Source organism: Chiloscyllium plagiosum, chromosome 7 (genome assembly GCF_004010195.1).
Source record: "Chiloscyllium plagiosum isolate BGI_BamShark_2017 chromosome 7, ASM401019v2, whole genome shotgun sequence".
NCBI lineage: Eukaryota > Metazoa > Chordata > Chondrichthyes > Orectolobiformes > Hemiscylliidae > Chiloscyllium > Chiloscyllium plagiosum.
This window is the reverse complement of record NC_057716.1, coordinates 21390341-21407832: the sequence shown is the minus strand read 5'-3', so window position 1 is coordinate 21407832 and position 17492 is coordinate 21390341. Positions and strand designations below refer to the sequence as shown.

General features: G+C 41.2%; 1 protein-coding gene across 3 annotated transcripts in view; it reads left to right on the top strand.

The window, feature by feature from the left end:
- itgb2 (integrin, beta 2) overlaps positions 1-17492 on the top strand; it is a 93184-nt gene that overhangs the window by 41284 nt on the left and 34408 nt on the right. For 2 of the 3 annotated variants that reach the window (XM_043693218.1, XM_043693219.1), the window contains one exon: positions 15185-15270. In XM_043693218.1, coding sequence (XP_043549153.1) covers positions 15185-15270 — 86 coding nt within the window. Of the gene's footprint in view, positions 1-15184; positions 15285-17492 lie in introns of all 3 variants that reach the window. The other variant, XM_043693220.1, reaches the window with a different exon arrangement.

Here is a 17492-nt window from a genome sequence, read left to right as displayed (position 1 = left end):
CTATGCTACTTTCTCCCCACCCCCACCCTCCTCTCGCTTATCTCTCCACACTTCAGGCTCTCTGCCTTTATTCCTGATGAAGGGCTTTTGCCCGAAACGTCGATTTTGCTGCTCGTCGGATGCTGCCTGAATTGCTGTGCTCTTCCAGCACCACTGATCCAGAAAATGGCAAGTAACATTCACACTGCAGAGATGCTCGTCAATGAATTGAATTGAAATGAACTTATTGTCATGTGTACCGAGGCACAGTGAAAAGCTTTGTCTTGCGAGCAGTACAGGCAGATCACAGAGATAAGTAGCATTGATAAGTAAATAATAGGTAAACAGTGGCAAAAACAAAATCACAGGTACAGGTGAATGTTCTGCCTTCATCCAGTAAGGTGGCTTTGAGGATCGAGGAGCTTCAAGCCTGAGTTTAAATAAAACATAGTTATTAGTAATTTTTAAAAGTATGCTATTAAGTTTAAAGAGTGTACAACGATTGTAGGAAATAGGAAACTTAGATCTGCATGCAGGAGCTCACAAGGAATCGACCATATCTGGCACCATCTTGCCACAGAGGGCCAAATGAATGACCGTCTCCAATGAGAGACATCTAACACCCTTTGACATTCAGAGATGTTACCATCAGTGAAACCCCTGCTATCAATATTCTCAGAGTTACTATTGACCAGAAACTCAAATAGACTTGCCATATAAATACGTTGGCAATCAAAGCAGATTAGAGGTGAGGAATACTGTAGCAAATAACGCACCTCCTGACTTCCCAAAACCTGGCCATCACCAGTAAGGCACAAGTCGGGATTGTGATGGAATACTCCCCTGTTGCCTGGATGGTTGCAGCTGTGACAAACATCAAGAAACTTGACATTATCCAGGACAAAGCAGCTTGCTTGATTGAGACCATATCCACAAGCATCAAGTCTCTGCATTTACGATGTTGAGTAGCAGCAGTGTTTACTACCTACAAGATGCACTACAGAAATGCACCAAAGATTCTTAGACACACCTTCCAAACCCATGACCACTTCCATCCAGAAGAATAAGGGCAACAAATAAATAGAGTTGTTATCTCTAGTTTGTTACCCGTGCCACGTGATGGCGAGGCAAGGAATAGGGAGCGATATCAGCTGAACACATGGCTGCAGGGATGGTGCAGGAGGGAGGGTTTCAGGTACTTGGATAATTGGGGCTCATTCTAGGGAAGGTGGGATCTCTACAAACAGGATGGTCTTCACTTGAACTAGAGGAGTACTAATATCCTAGGTGGGAAATTTGCTGGTGTTATTCGGGTGGGTTTAAACTAGCTCAGCAGGGGAATGGGAATCTGAAGTGTAGTTGCAGTGCACAGGAGGATGAGAGTAGGGAAGGCATGGACAGGATTTCATGGTCACAGCAGACAGCAAGCTGGCTTGAAGTGTGTCTACTTTAATGCCAAAAGTATCTGAAATAAGGTAGGTGAACTTGCAGATACCTGGGACTTCGATGCTGTGGCCATTTCGGAGACATGGATAGAGCAGGGTCAGGAATGGATGGTGCAGGTTTCAGGGTTTAGATCTTTCATTAAGCACAGGAAAGGCAGTAAAAGAGAGGGAGGTGTGGCCTTGTTAGTCAAGGACAGTACAACGGTGGCTGAAAGAACTTTTGACGAGGACTTGTCTACTGAGGTAGTAAGGGTTGAGTTAGAAACAGGAGAGGAGAGGTCACACTGCTGGGAGTTTTTTATAGGCCTCCACAGAGCTCCAGGGATGTGGAGGAGAGGATCAGCAAAAGAATTCTGGGTAGGAGTGAAAGGAACAGGGAGGTCATTATGGGGGACTTTAACTTCCCCAACATTGACTGGAAATGCTATAACTCTAGTACAGATGGATCAGTGTTTTTGTCCAATATACAGGAGGGTTTCCTGACGCAGTATGTTGAAGGGCCAACAAGAGGGGAGGCCACACTGGATCTGGTACTTGGTAATGAACCAGGCCAGGTGTTTGATTTAGTGGTAGGTGAGCACTTTGGAGAGAGTGACCATAATTCAGTTACATTTAGTTTAGCGATGGAAAGGGATAGGTACATGCCATAGGGCAAAAGTTATTGATGAGGCAAGGGCAATTATCATGCGATTAGGCAAGACTTAGGATGCATAGAATGGGGTAGCAAAATGCAGGGGATGGGGACAATCAAAATCTGGAGCTGGTTTAAGGAACAGATATTGCGTGTCCTTGATAGGTATGTCCCTGTCAGGCAGAGAGGGAATCGTGGTTTACGACAGAAATTGCATCTCTTGTTAAGCGGAAGAAGGAGGCTTACATGACAGTGAGATGAGATGGTTCAGATGAGGTGATAAAGAGTTACAGATTAGTTCGGAAGAATTTAAACAGATAAGAAGAGCAAGGAGGGGACATGAGCAGTCTTTAGCAGGTAGAGTAAAGGAGAACCCTAAAGCTTTCTATAGGTCTGTGAGGAATAAAAGGATGACAAGGGTAGGAATAGGGCCAGTCAAAGGCAGAAGTGGGAAGTTGTGTGTGAATCCTGTGGAGATCGGAGAGGTGCTAAATGAATATTTTCCTCAGAAAAGGAGAATATTGTAGAGGAGAAGAATGAGATACGAGATATTAGATTAGAAATGATTAAAGTTAGTAAGGAAGAGGTGTTATCAATTCTTGAAGGGGCGAAAGTAGATAAGTCCCCTTGGCCGGATGGGATTTATCTGAGGATTCTCTGAGAAACTAGGGAGGAGGTGTTGGAGCCTATGGCCTTGATCTCTAAGTCATCATTGTCTACAGGTTTAGTACCAGAGGACTGGAGGATTGCAAGTGTTATGTCTTTGTTTAAGAAGGGCAGGAGAGATGACCCAGGTAATTATAGATCAAGTGAGCCTTACGTCTGTTGTAGGAAAAGTTATGGAAAGGATTATAAGAGGTAGGATTTATAATCATCTAGCAAGCAATAATTTGATTGGAAATAGTCAACATGGTTTTGTCAAGGGCAGATCATGTCTCACAAACCTTATTGAGTTTTTTGAGAAGGTAACCAAGCATGTAGATGAGGGTAGGGCAGTTGACATGGTGAACATGACCTCAATAAAGCCTTTGATAAGGTTCCACATGGTAGGCTATTGGAAAAATTGCAGAGGCATGGGATTGAGGGTGATTTCGCTGTTTGGATTAGAAATTGGCTTTCTATAAGAAGGCAGCGAGTGGTGGTTGATGGAAAATATTCAACTTGGAGTCTGGTTACTAGTGGTGTGCCACAAGGATCTGTTTTGGGATCACTGCTGTTTGTCATTTTTATAAATGACTTAGATGCAGGCATAGGTGGATGGGTTAGTAAGTTTGCAGATGACACTAAAGACTGTGGAGTGCTGGACAGTGTGGAAGAGTGTTGCAGGTTGCAGGGGAACTTGGAGAAACTGCAGAATTAGGCTGAGAGATGGCAAATGGAGTTCAATGCAGATAAATGTGAGGTGATTCACTTTAGGAAGAATAACAGGAAGGCAGAGTACATGGGTCAATGGAAGGATTCTTGGTAGTGTGGATGTGCAGAGGGGTTTTGGAGTCCATGTACATAGGTCCCTGAAAGTTGCCACCCAGGTTGATAGTGCTTTTAAGAAGGCATGTGCTGTGTTAGGTTTTATTGGAAGAGGGATTGAGTTGCGGAGTTATAATGTCATGTCGCAAGTATACAAAACACTAGTGCGGCCGCAGTTGGAATATTGTGTACAGTTTTGGTCGTCATATTTCGGGAAGGATGTGGAAGCATTGGAAAAGGTGCACAGGAGATTTACCAGGATGTTGCCTGGTCTGGAGGGAAGGTCTTATGAGGAAAGGCTGAGAGACTTGGGTCTGTTCTCTTAGGAAAGAAGATGGCTAAGAGGGGATTTGATAGAGACATACAAGATGATCAGAGGATTAGATAAGGTAGACAGTGAGAGTGTTTTTCCTGGAATGATGACATCACTCATTGAGTATGAGGGGGCATAGCTGCAAATTGAGGGGTGATAGATTTAAGACAGATGTCAGAGGCAGTTTCTTTACCCAGAGAGTGATAAGGGTGTGGAATGCCCTGTCTGCCAATGTAGTTAACTCAGCCACATTAGGGAGATTTAAACAATCCTTGGATAAGCACATGGATGATAATGGGATAGTGTAGGGGAATGGACTTAGATTAGTTAACAGGTCGACGCAACATCAAGGGCCGAAGGGCCTGTTCTGTGCTGTATTGTTCTATGTTACATGCTGTAGATGTGAGATCGACATTGCACAGCAACACATCCAACCCCTTCTTGATCACAGTTAGCAGCCACGACAAGCTGTCTGGCTTTGTGTCTGTGCTAAAAGGCAAGACAAGGGAGAAGGACAGTGATAGTGTAAGTTTTGAATGAGGTTGTCTTGTGCAAAAAAGCAAGGCAAGGCAGAGACGCTGTAAGCATCCAAGTAAGCATGCAATGAATAAGCAATAAAAGGGCAAGCTAAAAGCCCTGAGAAATGCCCTGTTATAAGGATCCCAGCCCTTGTGGACAAAGTGGTCTCGCAGCAACACAGCATAGAAAGCTGTCAGTGTGCTCTGAAGTGTTGTGTTTAAGTGGCGAATTGTATTCAAAGTGAATTGGAACCACATCATGATGATGTGGTGAGGCTGGTGCATGTCTGATGTCTGAAGCCAATGTCAGTGGAACATACCCTGAGATGACTCCTGTCCAAGATGGAGGCCCAGAAGAGCATCCTGGGAGCTGCGAGGTTTCCATTCAGACTTGTGTGTCAGGAATTATCACCATCTAGTTTCTCACTGCCACTTGGGAGATTAGGAAACTGCACATAAATGAGGCAAGAATAGGTAATAATAAGATGTTAAAGCATGCAAATAGGTCCCTCGCCACTCCAAAGATTCTCAGCTTGTCATTAAACCGAGGGTGGAAAATCAGACTTTATTTTCTGGACATTGAGAATCCAATTTTTCCAACCTTGCCATACTTTCCCATGACTTATCGTTGAAAAATGTGTTGCAGGTCAGGTAGCATCCAAGGAGCAGGAGAATCGACGTTTCGGGCATAAACCCTTCTTCAGCAACTTACCGTTGCCCAGCTCATTCAATGGTTCGGAGAATTCCATTCACAAGTTGCAATGGCATCAGTGGTCATGCCATTAGGTCATGTGGACAGGAGAATAAAGTATATTTAAAGGGACCTGGCAGCTGATCCCAGGACTGGCAAATCTGAATCACTGCTCCATAGCTGCCACTGCATGGTCAGAGCTCGTGACCCTGATTGCTCATCTCAAAATCTCACTGGGGATACAGCCCATAGTTTGGAAACAGCTGGTCCACACTGCTTACAATTCCCATTAGTCATTGTGTCATTGGCAAACTTGAGTACGTGGCTTTCTGTCCCATCATCCAAGTTGTTCATAATCTTGAGGTGCCCCTCAGCGTGGCAACAGGAAGACAAATTGACACATGGAATTCTCATTCCTGATTACAAAGTAGAGTTGTCCTATTAGGAGATTTTAATTTTCCTAACATAGTCTGGGACTGCCATAGAGTTAAGGGCTGAGATAGGGTGGAATTTGTTAAGTGCATTCAGGAAGAGTTTCCTCAAGCAGTATATGGAGGGTCTGACTTGGGGAGGGGCAAAACGCGACCTGCTCTTGGGAAATAGGGCAGGACAGGTAACTGAGGAGACAGTGGGGGAGCACTTTGGGACCAGTGACCATAGTTCCATTAATTTTAAAATAGTTATGGAGGGGGAAAAAAACTTGTCCACAAGTTCAAGTTCTAAATTGGGGCATGGCAAATTTTGATGGAATTAGACAGGAGCTTGCAGTAGTTGGAGTAGATTGGAGTAGTTTGTTCGCAGGCAAAGGGACCTCTGGCGTGTGGGAGGGCTTTAAAAGTGAGATAGCTAGCGTTCAAGGTCTATATGTTCCTGTGAGGGTGAAGGGCAAGGTTGACAGGAATAGAAAGTCCTGAATAATAAGAGATGTTGTGGCTTTGACTAGAAAAAAGGAGGTGTGGCTCAGGTACAGGCAGCTGGGATCAAGGGACCCGCTGGAAGTATACAGGGAATACAGGAGTTTACTGAAGTAGGAAATCAGGACGGTGAAAAGGAGGCACGAGATACGCTTGGCTGAGAAGATTAGAGTGAATCCAAAGAGGTTCCTTCAGTATATTGAAGGAAAAAGAATAACTAGAGAGAGAATAAGACCCCTCAAGGACCAAAGTGGATGTGAATGTGTAGAACCTCAGGAAATGGGCAAGGTCATCAATGAATATTTCTCCTGTGTTTACCATGGAGAAAGACATGAAGACTTGAGAACTTGGGGAAGTTAGTGGTCATGTCTTGGGGACAGTCCATATCACTGTTGAGGAGGTGTTGAATGTATTAGAATGTATGAAGGTGGATAAATCTCCTGGTCCTGACCAGGTATATCCAAGAACACAACAAGAGGCTAGAAAAGAAATTGTGGGGGCCCAGGCTGATATTTTTGCATCATTGTTAGCCACAAGTGAGGTCCCGAAAGAATGGAGGGCAGTGATTGTTGTGCCATTATTCAAGAAGCACAGCAAAAAAAAAAGCCTGGGAACTATAGACCAGTAAGCTTAATACCTGTAATCGGTAATTACTTGAGAAGATTCTGAGGGATAAGATATACATGCATTTGGAAAGACAGGGTTTGATGAGAAATAATCAGCATGGCTTTGCGAGTGGGAGATCATGCCTCACAAATTTGTTAGAGTGCTTTGATGAAGTGACCCGGAAGGTTGATGAGGGCAGGGCAGTAGGCATAGTCTATATGGATTTCAGTAAGGGCTTTGATAAGGTTCCACGTGGTGAGCTGCTTCGATCACTTGGAATTCATGGGGAGCTGGCAAATTGGATACAAAATTGGCTTGATGAGAGGAAGCAGAGGGTAATAGTGGAAGGATGCTTATCAGACTGGAGACCTGTGACTAGTGGAGTGCCTCAACAGGGTCAGTACTGGGCCCGCTACTGTTTGTTACCTATGTCAATAATTTGGATGATAATATCCAAGGAATGATTAGTAAGTTCGCAGATGACACTAAAATAGGCAATATCGTGGACACTGTGGAAGGTTATCAGAAATTGCAGCAGGACTTTCATCAGCTGGGGGAGTTGGCTGAGAAATGGCAAATGGAGTTTAATATAGATAAGTGTGAGGTCTTGTATTTTGGAAAGTCAATTCAAAGTAGGAGTTTCATGGTAAATGGTAGGGCCTTAAGGAGTGTCGTGGAACAGAGGAACCTTGGAGTTCAGGTGCATGGTTCTCTGAAAGTGGAGTTACAGGTAGACAGGGAAGGGAAGAAGGCTTTTGGCACACTGGCCTTCATCAATCAGGGCACTGAGTATAGAGGTTGGGAAGTTATATTGCAGTTATACAGGAACTTGGTGAGGCCACACTTGAAGTATTGTGTTCAGTTTTGGTCACCTTATGAAAGGAAGGATGTTATTCAACTGGAAAAAGTTTACAAGAAATTGTAGAAAGTTACAAACATATTGCTGGACTCAAAGGTCTGAGTTAGAGGGAGAGATTGAACAAGCTAGGACTTTTTTCGAGGACTAGAGGACATCAGTTTAAGGTTAGAGAGGAAAGAATAAAATGGAACGTGAGAGGCAACGTTTTGACACAGAGGGTAATATACATATAGAATGAGCTTCTGGTGGAAGTGGTTGAGGCGGGTACATTAACAACATTTAAAAGACATTTGGACAAATACATGGATGAGAAAGGTTTAGAAGGATATGGGCCAAGTGCAGAGGTTAGCATGAACGGACATTTTGGTCAGCATAGAGCAGTTTGGGCCAAAGGGCCTGTCGCCATGCTGTAGGACTCTATGACTCTGTGACCAGGTAAGAATGGCTGGTTTACTTCCCAAAAAAGATATTCATGAGCCAGCTAGATTTTAATGAGAATTGGTGATGGCTTCTTTTTTGAGAATAATTCCAGATACATTAAGTGAATTTAAATTCCACCAACTCATGTTGTGGATTTAAATCTGTGTCTCACTGCAGTGGTCAAAACATTAACCTAGGCCTTTGGATAATTAGACCAGAGACATGATCACTATCCCACTGCCTCGAGATCACATTGTACAATCACTTGCCTCATCACTTCCAGTACTTGGTTCACATTTTATCATCTGTGGTTCTTCCAATGTAATTTGTATTTGGTCATATGACTATTCTCTGTTCTCTTCCGTTTTGTCTTGCTTTCTCTCTCTTCTATTTCCTCAGCTTCCTCCCGTTACTTTTTTTCCCAACATCTGTCTCTTTGAGTTCTTTACTCATTATCTTCTGATGTAATGATTACTATTTTGTACTTGCACTCTTTCAGCAACTGGACAATCACTCTATGTTCTTTGTTTCTGCTGCGCTTTACAATGTGCTGCATGTTACAAACAGCAAACATACTACAGAGAAACTGGCCATTTACGACAATGTGTCAATGCTGGTACTTACGTTGCACAAGAACCTCCCCCAAACCTCATGTGTAAGCTTCTTAAGATGACTTTCTAATCCTTCCTTCCTCATTCTTAGTTCGCTTCCTCTTAGATACTCATCTAAACTGTTAATCTCAACTATTTCATCTGGAGTTGACATTTTAACCACTCTTTGGGGAACTTTTTTTTTCCGTTCATTTTGATTAATCATGACTTTAGTTTTACAGTCTTCAGTTTTCCAGTAAGGGGAAATATTTTCTCTCAGATAACCCTCCTAAAATTTAATCATTCTGAAATTTGTTTCAGGTCACCCCTTTGTCTTCCCTTTTCGAGCAAAAAAACTAACCTGTTTAGTTTCTCCTGATAGTAGTCCTGATAGAAGTAATTTTGGTACAATTACTTCTAAATAGTCTTGTAAAGTTCATTTGCACATTTTCCAGTGCATTTTTCGTTATACAGGTTTTGTACCATGTACTGTGTAAAATTATGAGGAATCCCAAAATTATAACTACCATTTCATAATATGCTGTCCATGAGTCATTTTTAGAGTTCACTTTTACAGTAAGATTCCAATGATTTCTGTCAATATTCTAATGGGTTTTATTAAAACATGAATTTGGTTACACATTAGAGTTAAACATAAAATAAGCCATGGCAGGATTTTGGAAGGAAAGGGAGCTCTTTTGAGTGTCCTTGCTGGTATCTTGCCGTCATTCAAAATCACAGAAGCAGATTACTTGATAATTATCTCATTTGAGGTACTATGTAGGATGGAAATTGGATGCATGTTTCTTACAGTGACTATACTCCAAAAAAGTATTTAATTGGCTGGATTAAGTAGGGCATCCTGAGGCTGTGAAAGGTAATTGCTGTCAAAGCTGGAGAAATGCTAATTCATTCCTGTCTGCATCTGGACACCTCATTTATTAAAGAGGGCATTGGAACCACTGAAAAGTGTGCTGGAATTCCAGAAATGATATGAACAACGAGAAGATGTAGTTATAATAAAGGGGTTTGAAATCAAGATTGTATTGGTTGGAGCACAGATAGCCAAAAGGAATACAGTAAGTGTTCACATTTAGAGCAGGGTCTGAGGGGTTAAATTGTGAAAGTGTTTATTTCCCCACCAATAAAGAAATTAGTAACCGAGGAACATAAAGTTGCTTTCCCTTTATTTTAGTATTTCCTGTGAATTGCCCAGATGGGTGCATAATGAAAAGCTTTGACAAAACATGTCTTTATTTAGCAATTCTCAAAGTTAGGATCTGTATTTGGAGCACAAAGAAGTTGATTAGGCTTTTGTTTCACTGTGTCAGTAGCATCTCAAATGCTTGATCAAATAAACTGAGAGAAATCAGGTCAGTGACAACGCAGAAGACAGAATTGGTTTTTGGAGAAAGAAATCAGGAGAAAGAATAGATAAATTTTATATCGAGTTAGCTTCAAGGACATCCAATCCTCTGTGATAATCCTCTGCAAAGTCACAGTCTACCAGTTGATTCCTGAATTTTCCATCCAGCACCAATATTCCTTCCAATTTATTTTTCCACTGGGTGGACCTCCAAGGTCCATGCATGGCAGCAGCTTCCCAAAAGTGGAAGTCAGTGAGTCAGGCTGGTGTGTATGTGGAACCTCCCAGCGAGGATTGGAATACTGAATTTAGATTATTATTAGAAGCAACAAGTATATGTAGATTTTTACTAACCATAAAATGGCTTTTCAATTTCAAATAATACAAGAAAATGGCTGAGAAGAGTGATTGAACCCTGTGAACCTGAAATGCTGTTTTGCAGAATTAAGCTGAAATTCAAAGACAAGAGGACAATAGAGTTTTCATAAAATGAATACTGACACATTAATTGACAATTCGAACTAACCTTGAACCGCTACAATGGTGTGATGATTTACGTAAATAAGAACCCTTTCCAAGGATATATCATTGGATTAACTTGCTGTAAATCATGTCACCTTCTTATATGTGATTGGTCTTTCTCGTAATTAAGTCTGTACTATCTCTTAAAAAACATATAAATAATGTGTAATTTTCAAATGTAATTGCGCAACTTCACCGCGGAACATAAAGCTTTAACCTCTGTGTTGCTGGATAGAATTGCGTCAAGGTACCTTAATTCAATAAACTAATGACCCTTGCTCTTGTACACACCGCATTCCATTGATTCTTTTGACTGATCTCGAACCAAGGGGCCCCTCTTCAGGGGTCATAAATCTTCACCAGCCGTGAAAGAACTTTCAGGGAACATTGCTTAGCACAATTATTCAAACAGCATCACCACTAGAATGGCAGTGATTCAGTGAGATAGCGAGCCAGCACCTTTTCAGGGAAACTGAGAACAAGCACAATATGCAATCTTGCCTGTTTTGTCCATACTTTCATAACTGAGGAACATAAGAAACAGCAGCAGGAGTAAGCCATTCAGCTTCTCCAGCTTGCTATGCCATTCAGCTTCTCCAGCTTGCTATGCCATTCAGTAAAATCATGGCTGATTGATTTGATTCTGGCCTTAACTCCACTCGCAAGGTTTGTGAAGGTATGTAGCTCAGGTTGAGGTTTAGGGTGTAGGTTTGCTCGCTGAGCTGCAGGTTTGATATCCGGAGGTTTCATTACCTGGCTAGGTAACATCATCAGTGGCGACCTCCAAGTGAAGCGAAGCTGTTGTCTCCTGCTTTCTATTTATATCCTTCTCCTGGATGGGGTTCCTGGGGTTTGTGGTGAAAAACGAACAGGAAATGACATCACCACAAACCCCAGGAACCCCATTCAGGAGAAGGATATAAATAGAAAGCAGGAGACAACAGCTTCGTTTCACTTGGAGGTCGCCACTGATGATGTTACCAAGCCAGGTAATGAATCAAACCTACAGCTCAGCGAACAAACCTACACCTTTAACTCCACTTTTGTGACTTTTGCCCAAAGCCCTTAACACTACTGTAAATTAAACATCTCTCTAACTCAGCCTTAAATATCTTCAATGACCCTGCCTCTGCTACTTCCTGTGAAGTAAAATACCAAAGACTTATGATTCTCTGACAGAATGAATTTCCACTCATCTCAGTCTCATGTAGAAAAATCCTTATTTGACTCTGTTATATTCCCAGTTGATGGACAAGTCAGATCCCAGAATGAAATCTAGTTTGATGGATCGTTTCTTTTAAATTTCGGTGAACATGGAGGTCAGATACTGAAACATAGTTTCACGAGACTGTGAAGTTACTTCAATAATAAAACAGAGGTTTACAACACAAAAATCAAAAAATAAGTTGTTTAGATATAAGACAGATTTTTTAAAAAATCTTAAAACACACAGCAGCACAAGGTTCTCAACCTACTTCACAAAACCACCTATTTACAGAAATTTAAGTCCAGAGAAATTACCCTTCTGTATCAAATCTTTAAGTTCTACTTAACTGATTCGCTCCATTTTCTTTTCTGTGAACCATGAAGTCTTCTTACATGAATACACATAAAACTGAAAGCTTAAACATTGTCAGCTTATGGTAACTTGCAAATTCTGATCAGAACTCTCCTCATTTGAAGCTGGACAAATTAAACTTTTCTTTTGCGGTGACTGTGTTTTCAATGAACTGTCCTCAACTTTTTTAAGGAGAGAACTTACATTTCTTCTGATCCCAGTCTCTTCTGAACTGTCTCAAAAAGTTTCAAATTTCTGGCTTTTCTAAACTAAGATCAATCCCGGGTTATTCTGAACTGAAAACAAATTAATAACCTTCGATGTTTAGTCTGCTTGTTGTAAACCACAACAGTTGAAACAATTCCTCATAAACACACCCCAGACATTCACAGCCACTTGCTTTCTGAACGATGCTGAACAGACTGTGATTTTATTTTTAAAGAAAAGCTTCATCTACTTCTTTGATAAAATTCTCTTTCCAAAAATCATATTAATGTGATACATAATATTTTAAATAATATATATTACACTATAGATCCAGTCTCCTTGCCTTATGAGACAACATCTTCAAATCAGAAATTTCTCTGAACCAATTTCAATGTAAGTACATTCTTCCTTACATGAGGGAACCAAAACTTCTGCAATTTAGATGTGGTCACATACCTTGCTTTGTTACCAAGTTTCCAACTTTTATATTCCATCCATCTTGAAATCAAAGTCAACACTTCATTTGCCTTCCTAATGACTTGTTGCACCAATCTTCTAACTTCTTGTGATTCATGAACAAGGATGACTAGCTCCCTCTGGACTGTAGCATACTTCAATCTGCCTCCACTCAAATACCAACCTCTAATTTTCTGACATTATCCTCCATATTTTTTGCTGACTTATTTCACCTATCTATAGTTTCCAGACTCTTCAGATCATTGTCAACTTTGCTTTCTGACATATTTTTGTATTGTCAGCGAATTTATAAGAAAAAAACTTCATTCAAGTCATTAATATAAATTGAAAATAATTCAGGCCACACTAATGGTTACAATTTGCGAAGTTGAAAATTCTGCAGTTATCTCAAATCTGTTTCCTGTTCATTAGCTAATACTCCATCTATGTTAATATGTCACTCCAAAACTATGAAATCTTTTCCTGTGTCGTAACCTTTCACACAAACCATTTGGTTCACTAATGTCCTTTAGAGAAGAAAATTTGCCATCCTTACCCACTCTGGATCACATGTGACTCTAGACACACAGCAATGTAGTTAACTCTTAACTGTCTTCTGGACAATTAGGGATGAGTAATAAATGTTGTCCTAACCAGCAATGTTCATATCTCCTGAGTAAATTTAAAAGTCATGTGACAACTTATGAAATGCATTTTGGAAGTCCAAAAACCCGACATCTACCAGTTCCCTTTTATCGACCTTGCTTGTTGCATTCTTAGAGTACTCAAACAGCATTTGCCAAACATGATTTCCTTTTCATTAAACCATTTTGATTCTGGTTGTAAGAAATTTTAAGAAGTCATGGTTATGTAAAATTTCTTCTGATTTGCTTAAACCTCTCTACAACATGCAAGACACATCAGGAATGTGATGGAATAACCTTGAGTAAGTGTGTATCCAATAACACTGAAAAGTCTCACAAACTATTAGCTTAAAAAGCTGCTCCCTCCAAAGTTACTGTGGCTGAGTGTGACCTATTTATAGAATCCACTGTGAAAAATCACCAAGCAGCACCTCTCAAACCTCTGACACTGAGAAGGACAAGGACAGCCCTGTGCATGAAAATACCACAATTCAGTATTACACCATTTTGACAAAAAGGAAAAGTCAGTGAAACTTGGAAATGGCTGGTCTGAATTGGAGTTCTATTTTAAGATATACAAGATCAGATCACAACAGTGCGAAATATTTCCAAGTTTTACTTATTTTTTTCCTTCTGGCTGAACATGTATTGGTGTTACTTCACACTTGCTTGGTTAAGATGCATAAAATCCTTATCTAATATCACTGTCGGAGTTGAACTGCAGCAGTTTGAGAAGGCTAAGCATCACCTCCTCAAAGGAGAGCAGAATCTTGCCAGTCATCCTCACATCCTGAGAATGAAACAAATAAGAGGCCTCAGTAACTTTCAAAAAATGCCTTAAAGTGAGTTGCAGAATTCAGATATCACGAATATATTTCTCAGATTTGGTGGATTAAACAGCGCACAAAGGTTATTTACATTGCCTTCTTTATCTTGTATGTCAGAAAAACTGTAGTATTAGCATTCCCTGATGATTCAGACTACACATATTTTTATCTTGTCATGTGCTTCACTGTGCTTGTGTTTATTCCAGTTGCTTCAACCACTGCCACATCCTCTGGTCAACCAATCCCTACATCTCTCCTCACTCTTTTAGGATATATCTACTATTACTGTCACACAATCCCCATCCTGCGAAGGCAGTTATGTTTGCTTATCAACTGTAATTAAATCCATGCAATTCTTTTTGAAACTCATTATGTGATGCTCCTTCCTTATTCCATTGGAAATACAAACATGAAATAGGATCGGAAGTGGACTGTTGAGTCTCTTGAGTTTTCTTTGCCACTGAATGGCTGAAACCTAAAACTTCTGACTCAGAGGCAGAGGTGTGTTAGATATAAGACCACAAGTCCTCACACATTAATACTTGTTATAGTGTCACTTGCTTTGACCCCAGAAAATTTGAATGTTTTTCCAGTCAGCCTGGCACTGGACCAGATATTGTTAGTGCAGAAGTGTCAACCTCAATAATGACGAATAGACACTTTCTTGTTCTTTTGATTGTTATTTCTAGTGTGGTGCTGGAAAAGCACAGCAGGTCAGGCAGCATCCGAGGAGCAGGAAAATCGGCATTTTTGGCAAAAACTCTTCATTGGGAACGAGGTTGGGAGCCACGGGGGGGGTGGAGAGATAAATGGGAGGGGGTGGGGCTGGGGAGAACGTAGCTAAGAGTGCAATAGTTGGATGGAGGTAGGGGCAAAGGTGCTAAGTCAGAGAGGAGGGTGGAGCGGATAGGTGGGAAGGAAGATAGACAGGAAGAGTTTCCTGCTCCTCGGATGCTGCCTGACCTGCTGTGCTTTTCCAGCACCACTCTAACCTTGACTCTAATCTCCAGCATCTGCAGGACCCACCTCCACCTTTTGATTGTTATTGTCCACTGCAGAATTGTATATATGGGCACTATGGAGCTTTGGAATGACAGTTCCGTAATTTTCCCTGTCACCTCTTGTAAATGTAACTGGAATAACAGAGAATTATTTTTATTTTATCTTTCAGATTCTACCTGCAATCCTACAAATGCGGGATCAACTTGCCAGGAATGCATCAACTTAGGACCAGGTTGTGCCTGGTGTAAGGCACTGGTAAGCCTAATTGGGTAAATGGTGCATATTCTCATTGTTTGGTACAGTACCCACATCTAAAGTAGGATATGCTTTACCATCAAGGAAACCAAATATTTGAGATTATTTTGCTTCTATCAGAACGGAGGGAGCCAGGGTTTAAAAATTATTTCGATGATATTAGTGATTAATTGGTCGCTAATTTAAAGTGAAATTGTCTGAGATGGAAGATAGGACTAACTATTTGGGCAGCATGGTGGCTCAGTGGTTAACACTGCTGCCTCACAGTACCACAGACCCCAGGTCCAATTCCACCCTCTGATGATTGTCTGTGTGATGTTTGCACATTCTCCCTATGTCTGCGTTGGCTTCCTCCGGTTTTGTCCCACAGTCCAAAGATGAGCAGGTCAGGGGTGAATTGGCCACGCTAAATTGCCCATGGTGTTCAGGGATGTGTAGGTTAGGTGCATTAGTCAGGGGTAAATATTGGGTAGGAGGAATGGATCTGGGTGGGTTTCTCTTCAAAGAGTTGGTCTGGACTTGTTGGGCCGAAGGGTCTGTTTCCGCACTATAGGGATTCTATTGTAAAGACCATATCTTTTTGTTTTTCTCTATTTTGATTGTGGGCTAAATGGAGAAAGTACTATTTTGAAAGTTAAGGATGTGCAAGGGATTATTGCACTTTTTAAAAAGCAACCTTGTGCTGTTTACATGTTGTTTGTTCAATTAATGGGGGAATATTAATGAGCATCAGGGTATGCACAAAGTGAGGAGATTTGGCCAGCAACGAGTAGTTGATTAGTTGTTTGCTAGTGACCCACTGATGATGACAAAGACCTTCTGCCTGGTAACAACTATGTGACTAGATCCCAATATGAGTGAACAGTGCGTCCAGAAGTCTTGAGACGTCCGGAAAGGGACGTAGTGGTGTTGTCTTTGCTGTAAAAAAATACCTGAAGCCTAAAGGGAGCCTGTTTATTTTCCCTCACCAGTTGCTGTAGACTGTCAATTTTAATCACTATGTCAGACACTTGAAAGTCATTCTGTGAATTCTGCAAACTATGTGAAATATCTCAAGAAGACAGCTTGAGAAGCTGCAAGTACAGGCAAGTGAAAAGGAGCATCTCAGTGAACCACATGCAGAGGCTGCTTACAGAAACTGCCTTCCCAGTTTTGCCCTCCACCCAAACCAAGAATGCTTTTTGTCTGTCTGTATGTGTCTGTAGGGGAATTTGGAAGGAGAAGTTGAGTTTTAAGTAGGAATACTGTACGTCAACGGTTCATTGTCATTTCTCAACAGCTAGCATCCATTCATTTGTAATAAGTAAGTACAGAAACGTAGCCCGTGCTTTCAGTCAACCTGGGTCGAAAAGACAGGCAAATTGGGGAATTTTGCAGACTTCAAATTTTTAACTTCTCGGATGACACTGGGAATTTTTGGGGCTTAATTTCCAGCTTGCTACCCGAGTGATGTGTAACATTATACATGTGATTAAGTAAATAATTTCAGAGAACACAAGCTGTTATGTTGGATTATATGACTGTAGTATGTTTTATTCATGGCTATTATTGGCTGGTCTGCTTTTAAATTATTAACTTTTAATATTAACTGAGATTGTTATAAGCATTGAAAGTTCCAAGAACCCTATAATTTGGAAGCTGTCCTCAGATTTTAGACTAAAATGACAATATCACTCGCAGCCTGCAACACATTATTGATAGGGATGAGCACGTCATCAAGATCTTCCCTACGCCTCCACTTCTTGACTTTAAACAACTGCCGAACCTTAAACGGACCATTGTTCACAGCATACTGCCCAGCCTTTAGGACAACATGGACCACAACACTGTACAACTCTGTCATGGCAACCACTGTAAGACATATCAGAGTGACGACATGGATACCAGCATTACACATGGGGACACCACCCATCACTTGTGAGGCCAGCGTTGCTTATCTCATACATTGCAGGCAAGGATTCCCGAGGCATGGTACATTGGTGAGACAAAGCAGATGCTACAGTAATGGATGAATGAATACCACACAACAATCGCAAGACAGGGATGTTCCCTTCCAGTCGGGGAACACTTCATCTGTCATGGACATTCAGCATTGGATCTTCGGGTGACCATCTTCCAAGATGGACTTCAGGATACACAACAACGCTGAGTGGCCAAGCAAAGGCTGATAGCCAAGTTCGACACCCATGAGGACAGCCTCAACTGGGATCTTGGGTTCATGT